Source organism: Stegodyphus dumicola, chromosome 3, assembly GCF_044657685.1.
Source record: "Stegodyphus dumicola isolate Sdum_Otavi_A_Nest chromosome 3, ASM4465768v1".
Classification (NCBI taxonomy): Eukaryota; Metazoa; Arthropoda; class Arachnida; order Araneae; family Eresidae; genus Stegodyphus; species Stegodyphus dumicola.
The window spans coordinates 139421089-139439066 of record NC_140770.1 but is presented as its reverse complement, the minus strand read 5'-3'; the positions used below and the strand labels follow the sequence as shown (position 1 = coordinate 139439066).

The 17978-nt window shown below is 35.2% G+C and overlaps 1 protein-coding gene across 6 annotated transcripts in view; it reads left to right on the top strand.

Moving 5' to 3' along the window:
• Positions 1–17978, top strand: part of LOC118192818 (uncharacterized) — a 560683-nt gene that overhangs the window by 288982 nt on the left and 253723 nt on the right. For all 6 annotated transcript variants that reach the window (XR_015040285.1, XR_015040286.1, XM_085813364.1 and 3 more), the window contains exons 6-8: positions 11083–11205; positions 13920–14042; positions 17559–17681. Coding sequence is in view for 4 of the 6 variants with exons in the window: in XM_085813364.1 (XP_085669490.1) it covers positions 11083–11205; positions 13920–14042; positions 17559–17681 (369 nt within the window). In the remaining 2 variants the exon portion in view is untranslated. The remainder of the gene's footprint in view (positions 1–11082; positions 11206–13919; positions 14043–17558; positions 17682–17978) is intronic.

The window sequence follows — 17978 nt, the reverse complement described above, 5'->3', positions numbered from 1 at the left end:
TGATAGCGAAACGTTAAATATAAATACACTGATGTGCTTTTTATTTACGGGAATGGATTTTTCCCATTATCATACAAAAGAAAAATATCTCGTTAGATATATAAATGCAACAGTTTGATTGTTTTAAAAACTCTTATGCACTGACGTGCTATAAAATGCACTGATGTGCTACGTGTTAATGGGAAAATGTTTTCCCGAATATACCACAAAAGGAAAATATCTTGTTAGATATACTATAAACCAAACACATTGAGTGTTTAAAACTCTTATGCACTGATGTGCTACTTCTGCTTTGGGAATTGATTTCCCGAATAAGTAATAAATAACTACATTATACACTTCAGGCCTGGAAATGAATATTGTGGAGAACACATACCTGGTCTCTTGTCACACATATCTCGGTGGGACCTCCAAATTTTTTATTTTCTTTCGTCTGTGACGTCGTGGATGCTTCAGTGGGAACGGAATCAACACTGGTAGTGGTGATGCATCACTTTTTAATCACACAACATATCACACATACAACATTAATACATTTAAAAAACTTTAGTAGATATCCGAGCTGGTGGCACGATCAGAGACGTTAGCGAAGATGGTACCCGTCATCACTCGACGAACAAAGTCTCCACACCTCAGCTCGCTGGCGGAGCTTCCCAGCACTCTCTCTCTGACAGGCGTCTCAACAGCAGTCTCATCTCTTTACGCATGCGTAATTCTCAGTTAAGTCGTTGCCATTCACAGTTCTTTAAAAAAGGTGTTAAAATGAATTATAGTACTCGTAGTGTGAGGAGTTTGCTAACGACGTTCTCTCTAGTCAAGAGCATCATAGGTCTTTCTAGTAGAGTTCAGGAGCGTTCTTTACAGTGGTTTAGGTAATTTCCTAAAATTATTTGAAAGTATGAACGATGTGACTTTTTTTCGACTCATGCGCAATGCAAGCGAAAGAAAAATAGGTTGCCATATATTAAGAAGTTCGCCAAGTGAATTATTCTTCGCGCTAACTGAAAAAAAAACGCGCCAAGATAAGTTTTTAAATTTCTCCGTAAATTTCACATTAAATTTTACAAAATTTAATATTTAGGCATAATCTGAGTCGTAGAATCGAAATATGGAAAACAATTGGTACGTTATTTCAGAAAAAGTCCGATTTTGTGTCAAAATACCTATGTTAGAATGACACTATATATAAATCTAATATATATCCCAAGTCGCGCTTTCGAGATATGAAAAACACAATTTGAAATTCGTCAATTGGCCCAGTGGAAAGGGAGCTATAGAACTGTCCCTTCCCTTTTTTTCCCGCAGTGTACATGAGCTTGATGAACAATATCAAAATAATTTGTATATTGTTTCATTTAATTTGAGTTTTCTCTTACTTTACTTGACTCTAATTATGAAATCAATTTTTGGCTTCCTTCTACTAACCCAATTCGGCTGAAATTTCTCACGCATGCGCATTTGTACTGATGACACAATTATGTTTTTAACTCGATACATCAGTCATGGCCTGAAATATTGACAAAAAAAAAAAAAAAAAAAAAAAAAAAAAGATGAAGTTTTGAGATAGGCTTCGTAGGAGCTCTATTAGCAAAAACAGTTATATAATGTCACAAAAATTAAGAGTATTTAATAATAAATTTTATCAAATTGTGTTATTGTTTTTTTTTATTGACATTATGTTGAACTAAACTGGAAGTTAATGAAAAGTTTAGGCAAGAAATTAAGTTTTTATTAATAATGTTGCCATATTATGGCAGGTACTACACAGTTATAAAATGGCGGAAAAAACGATGTTTAATAAAACAAAGTTGTGTTAGCAGACTGTGAGCTTAGAAAACTGTGAGCTCATAAAAAAAATCTTAACAAATGCTATGGTGCGACTTTAAACACTAAGAGAAGATTCTAATAGAAACTCTCATATAATGTAAAAAAACTCAGGTCACAAAAAATAAACTACGAAACCCCTATATAGTGAATGTGCCCATCATTGTGCAGCACAGGTTCGTCATTGGCCGACCTGTAATTGTGCAGCACAGGTTCATCTTTGGCCGACCTAATCATTATGCAGCACAGGCAGTGCGGGATTTACGTATAAGCTATAGCTTAGGGCCCCTACATTCTTGGAGGTCCCCCCAAAAATTAAAATATAGTATAAATATAGTGTTAATATATAGTATAACAGATTTATAAAGGGCCCCATATCAAAAAGCTTATCAAGTCTAAATCCGGCTCTAAGCACAGGTTCAGCCTTAGGCATTTTATGACCGTTATAATCTCTGTAGATTCTAAATTCTGTTGCCTAATGCCTCGTCTAAATTCTAAAACATTTACCATTCTTAAATTTTGTTGCTCAGCGCTTCTGTAAATTCTAAAACTGTTACCATTCTTAAATTCTGTTGCTGGGTGTTTTCCTAAATTCTAAAACTGTTGTAAATTCTTTTGCTCGGTGCGTCTCTAAATTCTAAACCTTTTGTCATTCTTAAATTATGTTTCTCAATGCTTCTTTAAATTTAAAAACTATTTTGCGTTCCTTGAAAATTGTCGTTCGGTGCTTCTCTAAATTTTAAAAAAAAAAATTGTTTTCCTTAAAGTTTGTCATTCGGTGCGTCTCTAAATTCTAAAACTTTTCTAAAACTAAACTGCATTATTGTGCTAGGGTATAAACTGCATTAGTGTGATATTGCATTACTCATAGGAAAAGAAAATACTTGTTATTCGAGAATTGCTTTTTTTAATGTGCAATATCTGCATAATATTCGAAACTGCGATTCATCAAGTAAAATTATAACCTGAATGCGTAAAGCGCGTAAGCTGTAATGAAAGGAAACTTCGAGAATAAACTTGTATCAGGTTGGACAAAGCTATGAATAACAGGACATGAATTAAATGCGAGGCTTGTAATAACACGTACCGTTGCCAACTTCTCGCTGTGAGTTGACATATGTGACAACTAGCCGCTTTTGACAGTTACGGATGGGGAAAACTTCGTCGGACCTTGTCACATGCAAAACCCACACTAATAGCTACGACGGCTGATGCCACGCAGAAGGCTGAACGAGCAGACGAGCGCCGTAACATGTGTTTATCTGTTTCGGCGCCGTATGGACGCTTAAAAGACTTGAATGAAAGATAGGTATTTTTGTTTCTGGCATATTATGTATCTGGTGGTGGTAACTTATCACGTGATGATTCGCGCAGAACTGAGCCTAAAATTGTAATATAGATCAAGAATGAATGAACATACAGAAAAAGTCTTAAGTTTCTGGGGCGGCTTGGCATTAATTCATCTTTCATAGCTCATTCTCTGTTCCAAATCGTACCGCTTCGTGCTTTCTGTCATTTCGACGTCTAACAGTTTATCTCCGCTTTTTTTCTGTGTGTTTTCATTTCCACTATCACTTCTCCAAGCAGCGAACATACACTTTTCATTGATAATGCTGTAATGTAAAATTTATTTTTAATTTTGCATAAAAGCTAGGTGAATTCAATAAAATCCGCTTTGTAAAATTCATTTATATATGAAAGCCAGTATATACATAAAATAAAATTTAAAAAAGTAAAATAAAATCTGAAAGGTTTCAGATTTTAAATTACGTCCAAAGGGGCGTTCTTTTAACGTTTTGTATGTTACCTTTATATATTAAATATCATGTTCTACGTACTCAAACCTTAAAATTCAGTTCAACAGTAATATCGCAAAATAATTTTAAAATGAGCAGATCTTTAAAATTTCCAATACAGAGTCTCGTGCACTGGAGATTTTTTTTTTTTTTTTTTTCCCCATACAGTATTGCCATTGCTCGCTTTGAAATCGTTTAGTTTTTTAATCAAAAATTCGTTGAAGTGTTACAAAATATGAAATCGATAATAAAACAAATTTCAGTTTACATGCCCATATTCTATGGAAGATTACGTTATTCAAAAGTGATTCGCTGTTTATAGTTTTCAACGCAAAATGCCAAAACGAAATTAGTCTAAAATTGTAATAGTCCTTCAGAGCAAACTGCCCCTTTGGACTAATAAATAAAAGTTTTTAGGAAATTAGCTTTTATTTGTAACTCATAAAATAATTAATGAACTAAAACGAGATAAATAACTAACTGTTAAATAATTTTTATATTATATAGGGTTCCAGTCATTTAATTAACCGTTCTGTCCTTACGGAAACAGTCAGGCGACTTATTGCTCCGTCTAGAGAAACAACTATAGATACAGTTGAAGGTTTAAACAAACCTTTTTATTTAAAACTTTGAACTTGTGTTTATAATTTGCTCTCCACAGCTTGCGGTATTTCAGATAACATAAAATGTAAACTATGGTTCAAGAGTAATTTAACGGAATAGAGATTTACAAGAATAAAAGCCTAACAAACATTGGCTCAACTGCAATTTCGCGAGTAAATCCGCCTGGCGCAAGAATAATGCCAAATAGCGTTATTCTCAATAACCAAGTAAGAGATTTACACGCTTTATATTTATCCGTTATTCCGCTAATTATTCTTCGCGTTACGTGCATATATTTGTTTTTTAATCTCTCATATAGATTTTCGATCCCAGTCCTCATAAAATTTCTTGTTTCATATAAAATTATTTTTGATTATTATTATTTATATGCAGTATAGTACCTATATGAACCGTAAATAATAGCGAAACAAACGTTATATCGCCATTTAAAAAGTCACCAGTGAGTTGGCGGGTTTTCGGAAGATGCGGGGATGCGGATAATCGAAAAGTAACAAATTTTTATTTGAGTTTTTGCTTCTTTTTCCTCCTCTATCTTTGGTCAGAATTTTTACTAAACCGTCTCTTATTTTACATGCGGAAAGCTAATGAGCTTACGGTTTGTGTGGGAATCTCCCGTCATCAAGTGTAAATATATACCTGTAATACATCTCAATGCCAGGATTGCACATGAGGATTACACACAGTTATAGAATTACACGTGATATGGCAATACTATTTTAGTCCTATAACTCTAACACACGTAAAGCTAGTTATGGCTATGTCTGAGAACAATGACAAAGCCTTAAGAAGTTATAATAACCATTTTATTTAAATAGAACTAGGAATTTAAGTGCACGCTCTTGTGCTACAATAACCACAACTCGTTCTGATACAAATAAACAAAGCTAAAATAGAGAGCAGGTACACGTACAGATAGAAGCTAGGCCAGCACCAGCACCTCCATAGTACCATAGGTAATTGAGGTATTGCTCCATAGTGTTCTAGCTAATTGTTAAACTTCTCAAATTTTGAGAGAGAACACTCCGGGGGGGTGTCCGAGAATCTTGCACCCTTCTTTCCTTACCACCAACCTCTCGAGAGGACTTCCGGCTCGACGTGTATCTTAAGTGCCCCCCCATGCCGCACGGACACTGTACGCGTACAGACATCCATGCTTTCTCCGGGCCCATCAAACAGCAGTTAGTGTTACTAACCGCTATACGGGCTGGGAAATCGTACTCAAGAGCAATCCTGAAAATGCTGACTCCTCCAGATTGAATGACATTCTACGAATTACTGATAAAATTAAAGATCTTCTAAACATCGGCAAAAATAGAAAACTTAATACTCAAGAACATAAAGATATTTATGGCCGCTTAACAGCTCTTCGTCAAATAGTGGCAGACCAAGAACTTACTCTAGCGAAGCACGACGGTACAATTTCGGAACTGAGAGAGCAACTGTCTCTTCAGCGTTCAAATACTACAGTTATCTCTGAAGTGAAGGAACATTTGCAGCAACAACAACACGAAGTTAAAAAATTATTCGAAACAAAGTTTCTAGAACAAACCCCAAAGTCCTACGCCGTTGCTGCCGCCAAAAACATTTCTTTGAAAAAGGACTCCAAAAAGTCAATTCAGAGATCATATTCTACTCCTGAAACCTAAAGATTCAGAGAGAACACCTGAAGATATCAGACACCAACTAAGTTCGACACTTAATCCACAAAAACTGGGTATTCATATCAATAATATTCGTACTACTAAGTCTAATGAGCTTTTAATCGGTGTCGAAAAGAAAGCACACTTAGAACACTTACACCGCTCAATCGTTGAAAATTCACAACTACAAGCCTCTGTAACTGTTCGTACTTCAAAACCCAAAAGTACCAAACTCATAGTGTTTAATGTACCATCTTCAGCGGCTGCTGAAGATATCAAATCGGCTTTTCTGAAAATTACATCAAATAATAATCTTGATATCTCGTGTTCTCCAGTTCACCGATCTGAAAATACAAATAATTGGATTGTAGAAAATTCTTCAGATTATAGTGACTATTTTACTTCGTCAAGAGTCTTCATTGGATTCAACCGTGCCTTCCGTCCCTACATTTCACTTCCCCGTTGCCTTCATTGCCAGGGTCTTGGACATAATAGTCGAAGCTGTCAAAATCCTCCCTGCTGTTCCATCTGCGCAAAACAACATTCCCATAGAGAGTGTACCTCAGACGTAAAACTCTGTGTAAACTGTATGCGAAGTAACCAAGAAACTGGTTCTTTGTTGCCAACTGATCACGGTGCTCATGAAAGAACATGCCAGACGTACAAGAGTCAGCTCAACAAATTATTGTACCCGGACAAAGCCACAACCTCACATGTTGCCATCATCCATAACTAAAATTTCTTCAGTTGATATTAACATGCAAGAGCGCAATTTAAAGAATAACACTTCAACTCAAGATTATAAAGTGGACAGTGATGTACAAAATAATCTACCCCCAACCTTGCTAAAATACTCGATACCATTTTCTTCAATTCGTTTTCTCCAAATCAACTTACAAAGAGCAAAAACGGCTTCTGATCATCTAGCAGAATTCTTAACTCATAACCATAAGACTTTGTTTTAATCCAAGAACCCTATTGTATCGAAGGGAAAGTAAGTAGCATTCCAACGTCTTGGAATGTCTTTCAATATTCTCCTCAGTTCCCCAATCAACATCCCAGAGCAGCTATCATCAGTTTTAATCATAGCTGGCACCCAATTCTAATTACAGCCAAAAGAGACCTAGTTACAATCAGTCTTAATAGTTCCAACTCTCAACTTCTTATTTCAAGTATTTATGCATATCCCTCCGAGGATATTTCTCCTTTGCTTCAAGATTTAGAATCCATCTTGTTTTCCTTCCGAGGTCCACACATAATTTGTGGAGACTTCAATTCACACAACCAGCTTTGGGGCTACAATTCCACAAGTCCAAGAGGAAGGTCCCTTGAGGAATTCTTCAATTCACATAATCTTGTCATTCATAACCAAGCCTCGGATTTACATTCTTTCGAAACAATGTATGGGAGAGGGTGGCCAGATCTCGTAGTTACTTCCCATCACCTAATTAATTTGATTTCAAATCGCAAAATTGAAGAAGACAACTCCCACTCAGATCATAAATATATTACTTTTGAAATCAAAGAGAACTCAGAATCAGTTTTAATGAAACGTTTTAAAATTACTATAAAGAAAGAAAAGAACTTTATTAAGCAAATTCAACAATCCGCATTTCCAATGACTTCTTCCTTCCAAGTAAGTGCAACAAAAGAAGATCTAAATAAAGCTACAGAAGATTTTATAAAAAAAATCCAAGAAATATGTGAAAATACCTTTCCAATACGATCTGCAAAACCTTACTTTCATATAAATTGGTGGACTAAAGAGTTAAGCGCTCAAAAGCATAAGGCGAGAGCATTGAAACGGAAAATGAAATCGATTACTGACGATGAATTAAGACACCAAGCCTGGCTCAAATTCAAAAAAGAAAATGCAAACTACAAAAAGATGATTCTCGAATCTAAATTAAAGAGTTGGCACAAATATTGTTCAAACAATAAAGAAATTTATGGCACCTTATACAAGATCGCCAGTAGTAAAATATTTAAACCGTCACAAATCCAACTTTCCTCAAATTTGCTTTCAAGTTCTGCTGAAATTCAGAATGCCACTCTCTCAACCCTAAATGAGATTCTTGACTCTGTCTTTCTAAAAGATGATCCAGCTGAAGATTCGCCTACTCAAACCAGAATCCGTAACTGCGATGACATTCCACAAACAGACAACGATATTCCGTTCTCAAAACAAGAAATAAAGCAAATAATTAAAAACCTAGCTTTAAAAAAGGCACCAGGCCCAGATGGCATCGATAACCACATTATAAAACTAATCAATCAAGCCCATCCTGACATAATCTGTAGTTTTTGCAATCAATGTATAGAACTCTCTACCTTTCCTGATTGCCTGAAAATTGGTAATATAATACTCTTCAATAAGAAGAATAAAAGCTCCGATGAACCTAAATCTTATCGTCCGATAAATCTTCTCCCGGCCCTGGGAAAAGTTTTGGAAAAATGTCTTATTGGTCTTTTAAAATTTCATGTTTACAGCAAAAACTTAATAAGCAATAACCAGTTTGGATTTTGAAACCTACTTTCAACAAGTCATGCAATTAATTCAGCTCTTGAACAAGTCAGAAACAATAAAATTAACCAACTTCATTCTGCAATAATATGTCTCGACTTAAAATCAGCTTTTGATTCTTCATGGTGGCCAGCAGTTTTACAAGCGCTGCGTTCCTTTAAGTGCCCTCAAAATTTATTTCTAATTATTCAAGATTACTTCAGAAACAGGAAAAGTATGATTCTTTACAACAACACTGAAATTGTGCGTAATCAAGTCCGAGGATGTCCTCAGGGGTCTTGCATGAGTGCAGATCTCTGGAATATCAGCTTCAACAACATCATTGCCTATCCATGGCCAGATCACTCAAAAATTGCAGCTTTTGCAGATGATGTAGCTTTTATTACAAGTGGCCGTACCAGAGACATTTTACAGAATAATTGCAACGAAATACTCCAGTTATTTAACCAACTTTGCAAAATTCAAAAACTACAAATTTCACATAGTAAGTCCCAAGTCTTAGTGATCCATAAACCAGGCCAAAATATAACTAAAGCTTTAGCTCTAAAAATTGACAATCAAAAGATCAAATCTGTGAACACAATTAAGTACCTCGGTTTAACAATCGACAAAAAATTCTCCTGGATTCCTCATCTACAAAATATTAAACTTCGTACAACATCAATAGCTAACTGCCTACGACGTATGCATGGATATAACTGGGACTTGAATCCCCATATAACACGTATTCTTCTAAAAACAGTCATCTCAAAAATGGTAAATTACGGAGCCGGAATTTGGGCACAACCAATGACAGTAAGAAAGATGAAATGTTTAAATTCAATTCAAAGGCCTTTTACTCTTTGCATTACTCGGACGTATCGCACAACTTCAAATATAGCACTTGATACTCTAGCTGGTACTCTTCCGTTATCAATCAGTGCAGAAATGGAATGCACCTATATGAAAGTTCTTCAACTTAACCAAGCCGCAGAATTCAACAACCAAACCTTTTGGCCATCCAACTATGAAAAGAAAACTAACCCCAATCTTATCCATCCAGCGCTTCGCTTCAGCAAAATAATATTCCCCACGTCTGAAGAAAATTCAAGTTCATCTCCAATTGCTTATACTGATGGATCAAAAATTGAAGGAAAAGTTGGTTCCGCAGTCTTTTTTCAAATTACCCCCTCAAATATCATCAAATGGAAAGGCCATCTCCATAATAATAATAGTGTTTTCCAAGCGGAATTGTCAGCTATAAAAGCAGCGATTGAAATAGCCATTCTCAAAAATCTCAATGAATTTAGCATAAAATCTGACTCCCAAGCAGCTATTCTAGCTATTAAAAATCCCTTACCTTCCTCTCCATTGATATCCGACATAAATTCTCTTCTTGGAAAAATCCCAAACTACAAAATTCAAATTTCATGGATCAAAGGACATAGTGGCCATTTTGGTAATGATCAGGCAGATGAACTAGCCAAAGAAGCAGCTATTAATCAAGATGGTACTGAAATCATCATTCCGTGGCCTCGCTCAAATTTCAAGTACCAACTAAAACAACTTGCTTCAAAATCTTGGCAAGATTTGTGGAACAATGCTCCACAGGGAAGACGCACATATAACTTGATGCCCAATGTAAGCTTAGCATGTCTGAACTCGAATCCTTCCCTAAATTACTTTATAACAGGACATGGACCCTTCCCCACATATTTTTACGCAAGAAATTTGGCAAATTCTGACATCTGCATATGTGGGGAACAGGGAACTCCTGATCACTACGTTTTCTCATGCCCCTTAACGGAGGATATTCACATAAAATCCCCAAGAACTGACCTCCTGGCATTCCAAAGGTTTTAAATTAAAGATAAACATCAATATCCAAAGCTTCAGAAAATTATGCAACGACTCTCTTCCTACGGCCTAGATCTCTGTCAAGTGTAAGTCCACATACAGTTTAAACTTAGTGAACTTTTACATGCTGCGATTATGGACAAAATTGATCCGCTCGTGAACTTTATAAACTGCATTAAACCAATATATCTGAAATAACCCATGGACACCTACCTCTTTAGCATTATTATAACAATTCATTTAACATTGTGTTGCCAGTACTAATTATAATTATCTCATTATGTTTATTTGTTTATTAATTATGTTTATCTCCTATTTTTGTTGCACCAAATCAGATGTTCAATTTATCTTGTGAATCTCAAATTGTATTCCTACTATTTTGTAATCTACTTATGCTCTAAATACTGGATGAATACTGGATACGGGGCGTACTGTGGAATTGCACGATGTACTATAATAGGCAAACTTTAGACCTTTTGAAAAGCTTCAGTCTATGCAAATTCTTATAAACTTGCAATTACCCCCCTTTTTTTTTTCTCTCAAAGAGTTAGTATGGGAAGGCATTACCAGTTGACCTATGGTACATCGCTGGTGTCCCCCATACTTTTACCTTTACCTTTACCTATACGGGCTGGGCGGCATTTAGCAAAGTTTAGCATTTCGACATATAATACAGGGAAATAATTCCTCCAAATCAGATGTAAATTAAAAGATATTAATCTTTATCTTTTCGATTGATTGCTAGTATTTAACTAACTGAAAGTTGTCACAGCTAAATAATTAAAATAATTAGAACTTTTATCATTCAAGTGAAAATTAATTTTTTAAACTTTTTCAGAAGAAAATCCTTGCCTCGTCAACAATGGCGGATGTGAACAGTACTGCCATTATAAGGATAAAGCACTTTCTTGCAGTTGCACGGCGGGATTTGTGCTACAAGCCAATCGTAAGACTTGTAAAGGTGAGTAATTTAAATTTCGCAGCACAATAAACGTACAACAAACCTTGATTCTGAAAAATCAAGAAAGCAATAAATAGTAATAATAATTAAAAAAAGAGCTTTTTAAAACTCCTGCTTCGAAGTGCTTCTAGACGAAAACTGAGACAGCCCATTCAGATTTCAGTATAGAACTTCTTCTAGGTTTTAAATTTCTGCCGTTTCAACAAAAGCATTTAATTTCATATTTATAAAATACTAGTAGCTTCGCTGCCAGCCTTCGTCTGGCTTTTAAAGGTACCGGAAAAATGACGGAAGGGAACACCAAGCGTTAAATTTAAAAACTCCGTAGAATTTTACTCTGCAGAACAACTTAAAAAAAAAAAAAAAAAAAAAAAAAAGTTTTTTCGTATAACAAAATTACAATGAAATAAACAATATCCCTTAATGCAAATATTAATTATCATAATAAATAAATTAATCAGCTTCCCTTTGCAAAATCTTAAGAACTCAAATGTATAAAGGAGGTTAAGAACTTTGTTTCCTAAAAAAAAATCACTCAAAACTTTTCAATATCTTAAATAATACAGTGAAATGAGCAATAAATAACATAAAAGTATAGAAAAAACAAAAAATTCTGAAAAGTAAAGTATAATTAATGATATTTTATCTTTTATTTTCAAGAGAAAAAAATTACAAGGAAATAAGCTATATCCCTTAATACAAATATTAATTATCCTAATAAAAAAATTAACCAACTTTCCGTTGAAGAAAAAAATTCATGCAAAACTTTTCAATACAAACAGTGAAATAAGCAAAAAGTAACATGAAAGCAACTCAAAAAACATAAAATTCCGTACAGAATTTTACTCTACAGAACAACTTTATTAAAAAAAAAATCAATAAAAATGTACTATATATATATATATATATATATATATATATATATAAATGACAATGAAATATGCCAATCTCTTAAAAACAGTGATATAAGAAATACGATGAAAAATTGTTGCCAAACCCATATTTCTAAAAGAATGAAACTGTTCAAAATGATGCGATTTCATCAAAAATCTATCAACAACAATAAGACAGGAAAATTGTTGCCAAAATCACATTTTTAAAGATGTAAGATGGAGAAGTGTACTCGGAAGCTTGTAGTATGGTGTTGCCTTAGCTTGTCAGCAACTGTGGTAGTGACTGCTACGAACTGTAAATTTACACAAACACGTAAGAAGCGTTTAAAGCCCTTTTTATTCCACTTTAAAAATAACAGCTGCGTTCACTTGACGCTCACAAACTACGCCGACCCGGCGGTTTAACAGAAACAGAATGTACAACTGAAAAAATAATGGCTCGATGAATAAATAGCTAGATCACTATCCACGAGGCTCTGAAATTTCAACTAACCGAACCGCGTTCTAAAATACAGCTGAGATTCAGCGAGCTTACTAATTAAGCAGTTGAAGGATTCAGCAAAAACTGCCGAGCTAGGCACACAGGCCGAAACGCGCGGTTCTTAAATTTCTACCTAGCAACCATCGCGTTCGCGATTTAAGAAGCACACTTACAATCTCATTCCCCTTCTATTTAAACTCAACTTACTTCTGCTAAATTTGAATATACTGCGCGCTCTACTACAATTTACATACTCTAGCATTGGCAATTCTAGGGGAAAGTAAAGGCTTGACAGGAAAGATAGCTTAAAATAAATGTTAGTTAAAATAAATATAAACCCTACAAGCTTCATTTAAAAAAAAATTTTAAAATACAAAATATTATCAATGACGCGATTTCGTCACAAAACGTAAAATAAAAAATAAAAAAAAAAAAAAAAAAAGAAGAAAAAAAAAGAAATTCGAATTCGAATTTCGAAAAAATCGCTTCGAGGTGCATTGGTTCTTGTCTATATGCACCAAATTTCGTAGCCATGGGTCTATTAGCTTACGCGCAGCTCAAACGAAAGACACACAGACACACACACATACAGATACTTTCTTTTATTATATGTAGAGATAAATGTACGTAAGAAAAGTATTTAAAGAGTATATCACTAGCAATCATCATAAATTTTAATTCCATTCATATTAAAATTTTTCATTTAAGTGCAAATGAATCTGATTTTTTAAATGCAAATTATTAATCTGGTCCTATTTTTAGTATTTTGTCTATCTAAATATTTGCTTTTTCTTCCTTCGTTTGTTTCAAAGCTAATTACTTTCAGGTACTAATAACTTTGAGGTACTGAAGTTCATTCTAGTTACATTGAAACTTTCCCAAAATGATCCTCTATTGTTCTGGCGATTTTTTTTTTTTTTTTTTTTTTGGAGGTATGTTCTTAGCCAATGATGATTTTCAATACCGTTGTCTCATGATGTTCTCAGAAATAGTGATCACTTTTAGAAATGAGCGTTATCAATGTTTAAATGTATCTGTTTAACTTTCCTATGTATTTATTTTTGATTATTATTTGGCATTATTTTGCTGTATTTTATTAATATTGTTTCAATAGTAGCAATCTTCAGTGCTAAAACTTTAGAATACAGAGAAACTTTTCAAGGTGACACCTTCCTAAGACGACCATCTCTGAAGGATGTTTCTAAGAACGTAATAATTGTACTCCACATCACCGATAGCCTGTAAAGCTACCATCTTCATAAGACCAAAATTCTCTGGGATCGTGTTTATTCTGTCATGTATAATTAAACCCAGTTTAATTTTCCCTTTTCCTTCTCCAGAATTGAATCCATGTCTATCGAATAACGGGGGCTGTGAACAATTTTGTTTTTATGAAAGTGGAAAACTGAGATGTGAATGTGGTGCCGGCCATGAGCTTCAAGCAGATGGAAAATCGTGTAAAGGTTCGTATTTTATTATTTATTGCCTTTTTCAGTAGATCTTAAAATTTATCTCAAAATGTGCAACAAGCAATAATACTGCGGTCTAAAATGCGCAACAAGCAGTGTTCAGCAAACAAGTGTACAACAAGGTATAAGGTATTTCTCCAGCCTTCTTAGCATGCCTTCGTGGTATAATGGCCAGCACACTTGGCGCGTAATGGAGAGGTCCGTGGTTCGAGTCCCGGCGAGGGCATTGCTCATTTTTCATAGTCTCTCAGCAACAACAACAAAAGAAAAAAAACACCTAATGTCTCTACAGTGGCACCCAAACTAAAAAAAGGTGGTGGATGATGATCTCGTCCACCTGGATTTGGCGATTGGGTTCCCTAATCCCCAGTCGCCCTTTAAAAGGTAACTGGGGATTAAAATGGCGACGGGGGATGTAAAATACTCCCGCCCTTTTAGCATGACTTCGTGGTGTAGTAATCAGCACGCTCGGCACGTATTCGAGAGGTCCGTTTTTCGAGTCCCGGCGAGGGCATTGCTCATTTTTCACATCTCCTTCTTTCAAAAAATACCTAATGTCTCTACAAAGGAATTATCTTTCTAAATTTATAATAGGGAGTTTCCAAAACAGAAGCTTAAAAAAGAGAGTAGGTGATAAATTACTTTAAATTATAATGCAAAATCTTATTATTGCTATCCAGAAACATTATATTTTTAGACACTGATGCACCCAAATAGTAAATGAACCCATTTTTCAAACTTTTTAATTTTTATTGTCTCAAATCGCTAAATTTTATTTTACTCCGAATTTGCGAGGAGCTCAATAAATTAAATTGTTGTATTGTAGAAATACAAAAGTCCTGATAACCTTACAGTCTGGAAAATTGGTTGTCAAGATAATCGGACAATCTGAATAATTGGTTGTCTTTTGCTATTGACTAGACACATACTTGTTAAAATGGAAGCGAGAGAATTTAAAATTTTCTTTTATAGTATTTTTACTACAAACTGTAAAGGCATAAAATATTTTTATTTTCAGGAAGAAAATTCCAAAACACACTTTTTTTTGGCAAAGTCAATCCATAAAATTTTTTTCAGTTGCCTAAGTGTATAGCGTATAGTGTCTTTACAACATAGGCCACTTAAAATACATGGTGAACCGAAAGTTCTTTTGAGCGAATTGGTGTGAAGTGAAAAAAAGCAAGAATATTTTGTATAACCCATAAAGTGCCCAAACTGCATGCTAACGACAAACACAATCTTGTGCTCGTCATCAAGATAAAATTCGTGGACTGTTTTGATGTTACAGACTAGGGAAGTAAGCCATAGCAATGGAATGATTAACGTGATTTCAGACAACTGTATTTTTGAAATATGCGAATACAGAGCATGCTGATTGATGAACTGAAAAGTAAATAGCTGAAGTTGATTTAGAATTCCTTAAATTTTACAAATATCCAGAGCCACATTTAGACTTGATAATGCCCTAAGCTATTTGAGATATGGGGCCTTTATAAGTCTGTTATAATATATTGTTCCGAAATGTACAGGCGCGGTGAGATAGCTTTCCCGCAAAGCAGGTTTAGGGTTGCCAAAAAATAGCAAGGGAAGGCAGGATTGCCACATTTGGCACAAAATTGGCGATATGCCATGGACGGATGGAGAACCTTCTGGAACGAATTCTTACCGGTTTAGCCCCAAATGTTCTCGAAACAAGCCGAATGCTATATAAAAGCCCTGCTGGTCCGCAGTAAGTTATAGTGTGCCTCGTCTAGCGAGCTGATAGTCAGTCTTTGAGAGAGTGTTTCGAAGTCTTTGGTTGTCGAGTACATAGAAAGAGTCTCTTAGTGTATCGCGGTTAGTGCATCGTCGAGAGCGTGTAGAGCTCCGGGAACGTCTGAACCGAAGAGTCGGGAACTGTGCTGTGTGTGTCGTCGAGTGCATCGCGTATGTAGCGTGGAGAGTCTCGAGAGTATGCGGAGTTCCGAGAACGACCGAGCAGAGTCGGGAACTGTACTCTGGTGCTTTGCAGTGAAGCTGTCTCGACCGTTATAGCCTGATAGTGTGAAGGCTGCGTCTCTGAGTTTCAGCGTGTTTATAGTAGATCTTCGACGACTGTAAAAAGTGACTTTGGAGCTGTCCTGATAAACACCGGCCAATAAAGTGTGCTTCGATACTTCATGAAGTGCTGTCGTCGTTATTCACTCCAAATTCGCATGAACCCGTAACGAACGTACCAACGGAAGAAAAATTACGCAACAAACCATGAAGAAAATTAAACGCAACAATATTTTAACACTATTTATATTATATTTTAATTTTTTTGGGGGGGGCAAGAAAGTGAGGGCCCTAAGCTATGGCTTGTGTAGCTTATACGTAAATCCAGTCCTGCAAACAGCGCTAAGACGATAATGGTATTCTGGCCATTGATGCATCATAGCCTATTAAGTTACGTGACTTAAAACTCACCAACCAACAAATTTCTCTAACGTCTAAACTTTCTACATCGTATCCTCTTTTACTCTATCCTCAATAATAACTGTGCAATTTGATTGTTTTGCGGGCGTGCAAAGGTAGTACTCTATCTCTTGATTCACCATGACCGATTAAAAGCCAAAGGTTTCAATCATCTGGATTACAGCAAAGTATGCAAGAACTATCTGTTCAAGCTGAGCGATGCCTTCAAGTAGGAATTTTTAAGGGAGCTGGCTCATAATTATATTACACATCAGAAATGGAATGTAGTATTTAAATTAATAGCGAAATAAGATCATATGTACCAGATGCATTGTAAGTATTGTAGGATTTCAAAATTATTATGCATTAATTTATTATTTTGCCTGTACCATCATTTCTACTTTCGTCGGCTGCTGCCAGGATGGATGCAAATTAGTAATGTGTATAAGAAATAGTTCTTGAATTTAGCAGAGAGGTTTTGGCAGCGACCCGCTTACCGACTGATAACCATTATTGTCTAGCTTCTAAATTGATTTGAGTCAGCTTTAGCCTTTTTTAGCTGTATATGCTAGAAAAATTTGACAGCCTAAACCAAAACTTATAAACACAATGTGTGTTGTGTGTGACTTTTCGCATTTGAAAATACTAAAACTTTACTTTAACTTTGTGGTCTGTCAATCCCGAAAAGAGCGGAGGTCTTCTGTGTCAGAATGAGTTGTGTAAATTTGTTAAAACCTAAATAAACTTTACAAACCTGAAGTTTTATAAAGAGTTGGGAAAACTTTAAAATGTCCCACGAGAACTACATTTTTTCAATGAAAAGCCGTTTTATAAGGTACTGGACTGCCAGTTTCTATAATGAAGGAAAACAATTCTGCTAACCCGAGGTGTCTTTAAATGCATGCATAAAAGTGTTTCTGTTGCATGAACAAAATAACTCACAACAGAAATTAGCATTTAATGTTTTTTTTAACAAATTATTCATTCAAGGTAAAAAAAGTGTTAGAAATCTTCATCAGGAACGGCTTAAATTGCTATACAAATTAAATAATACATTTTTCTTTTCCCTTTCAGAACGAAATCCTTGTCGGTACAAAAATGGTGGTTGTGAGCAAATCTGTATTAACGAAAACGGACGACATCGATGTGCATGTAGTTCAGGATATGTTTTACAGCCCGACAGAACATCGTGCAAAGGTATGGTTTAATTATTGCTTTATGTGTAGAAGTTAAACTTGGGAGAATTATTCTTAACTATTAATAAATAGTTATTCTTAACTATTAATAAATAGTTAGATTTGAGTTTAACTTTATCTCATCCTTCTTGGCTCTTGTTACAATATTCAGACCAGAGAGTTAGTTACACAAACATAATGCCATGTGGTATAGTTTAGAAAGTCGGGCGTTAAAGGCCCGTTCCCACTGGGGTTTATCTGAGCTAACGAACACAACTAACGTAGTCGACCCATCGCCAAAACCAGTTTTTCCCCATAG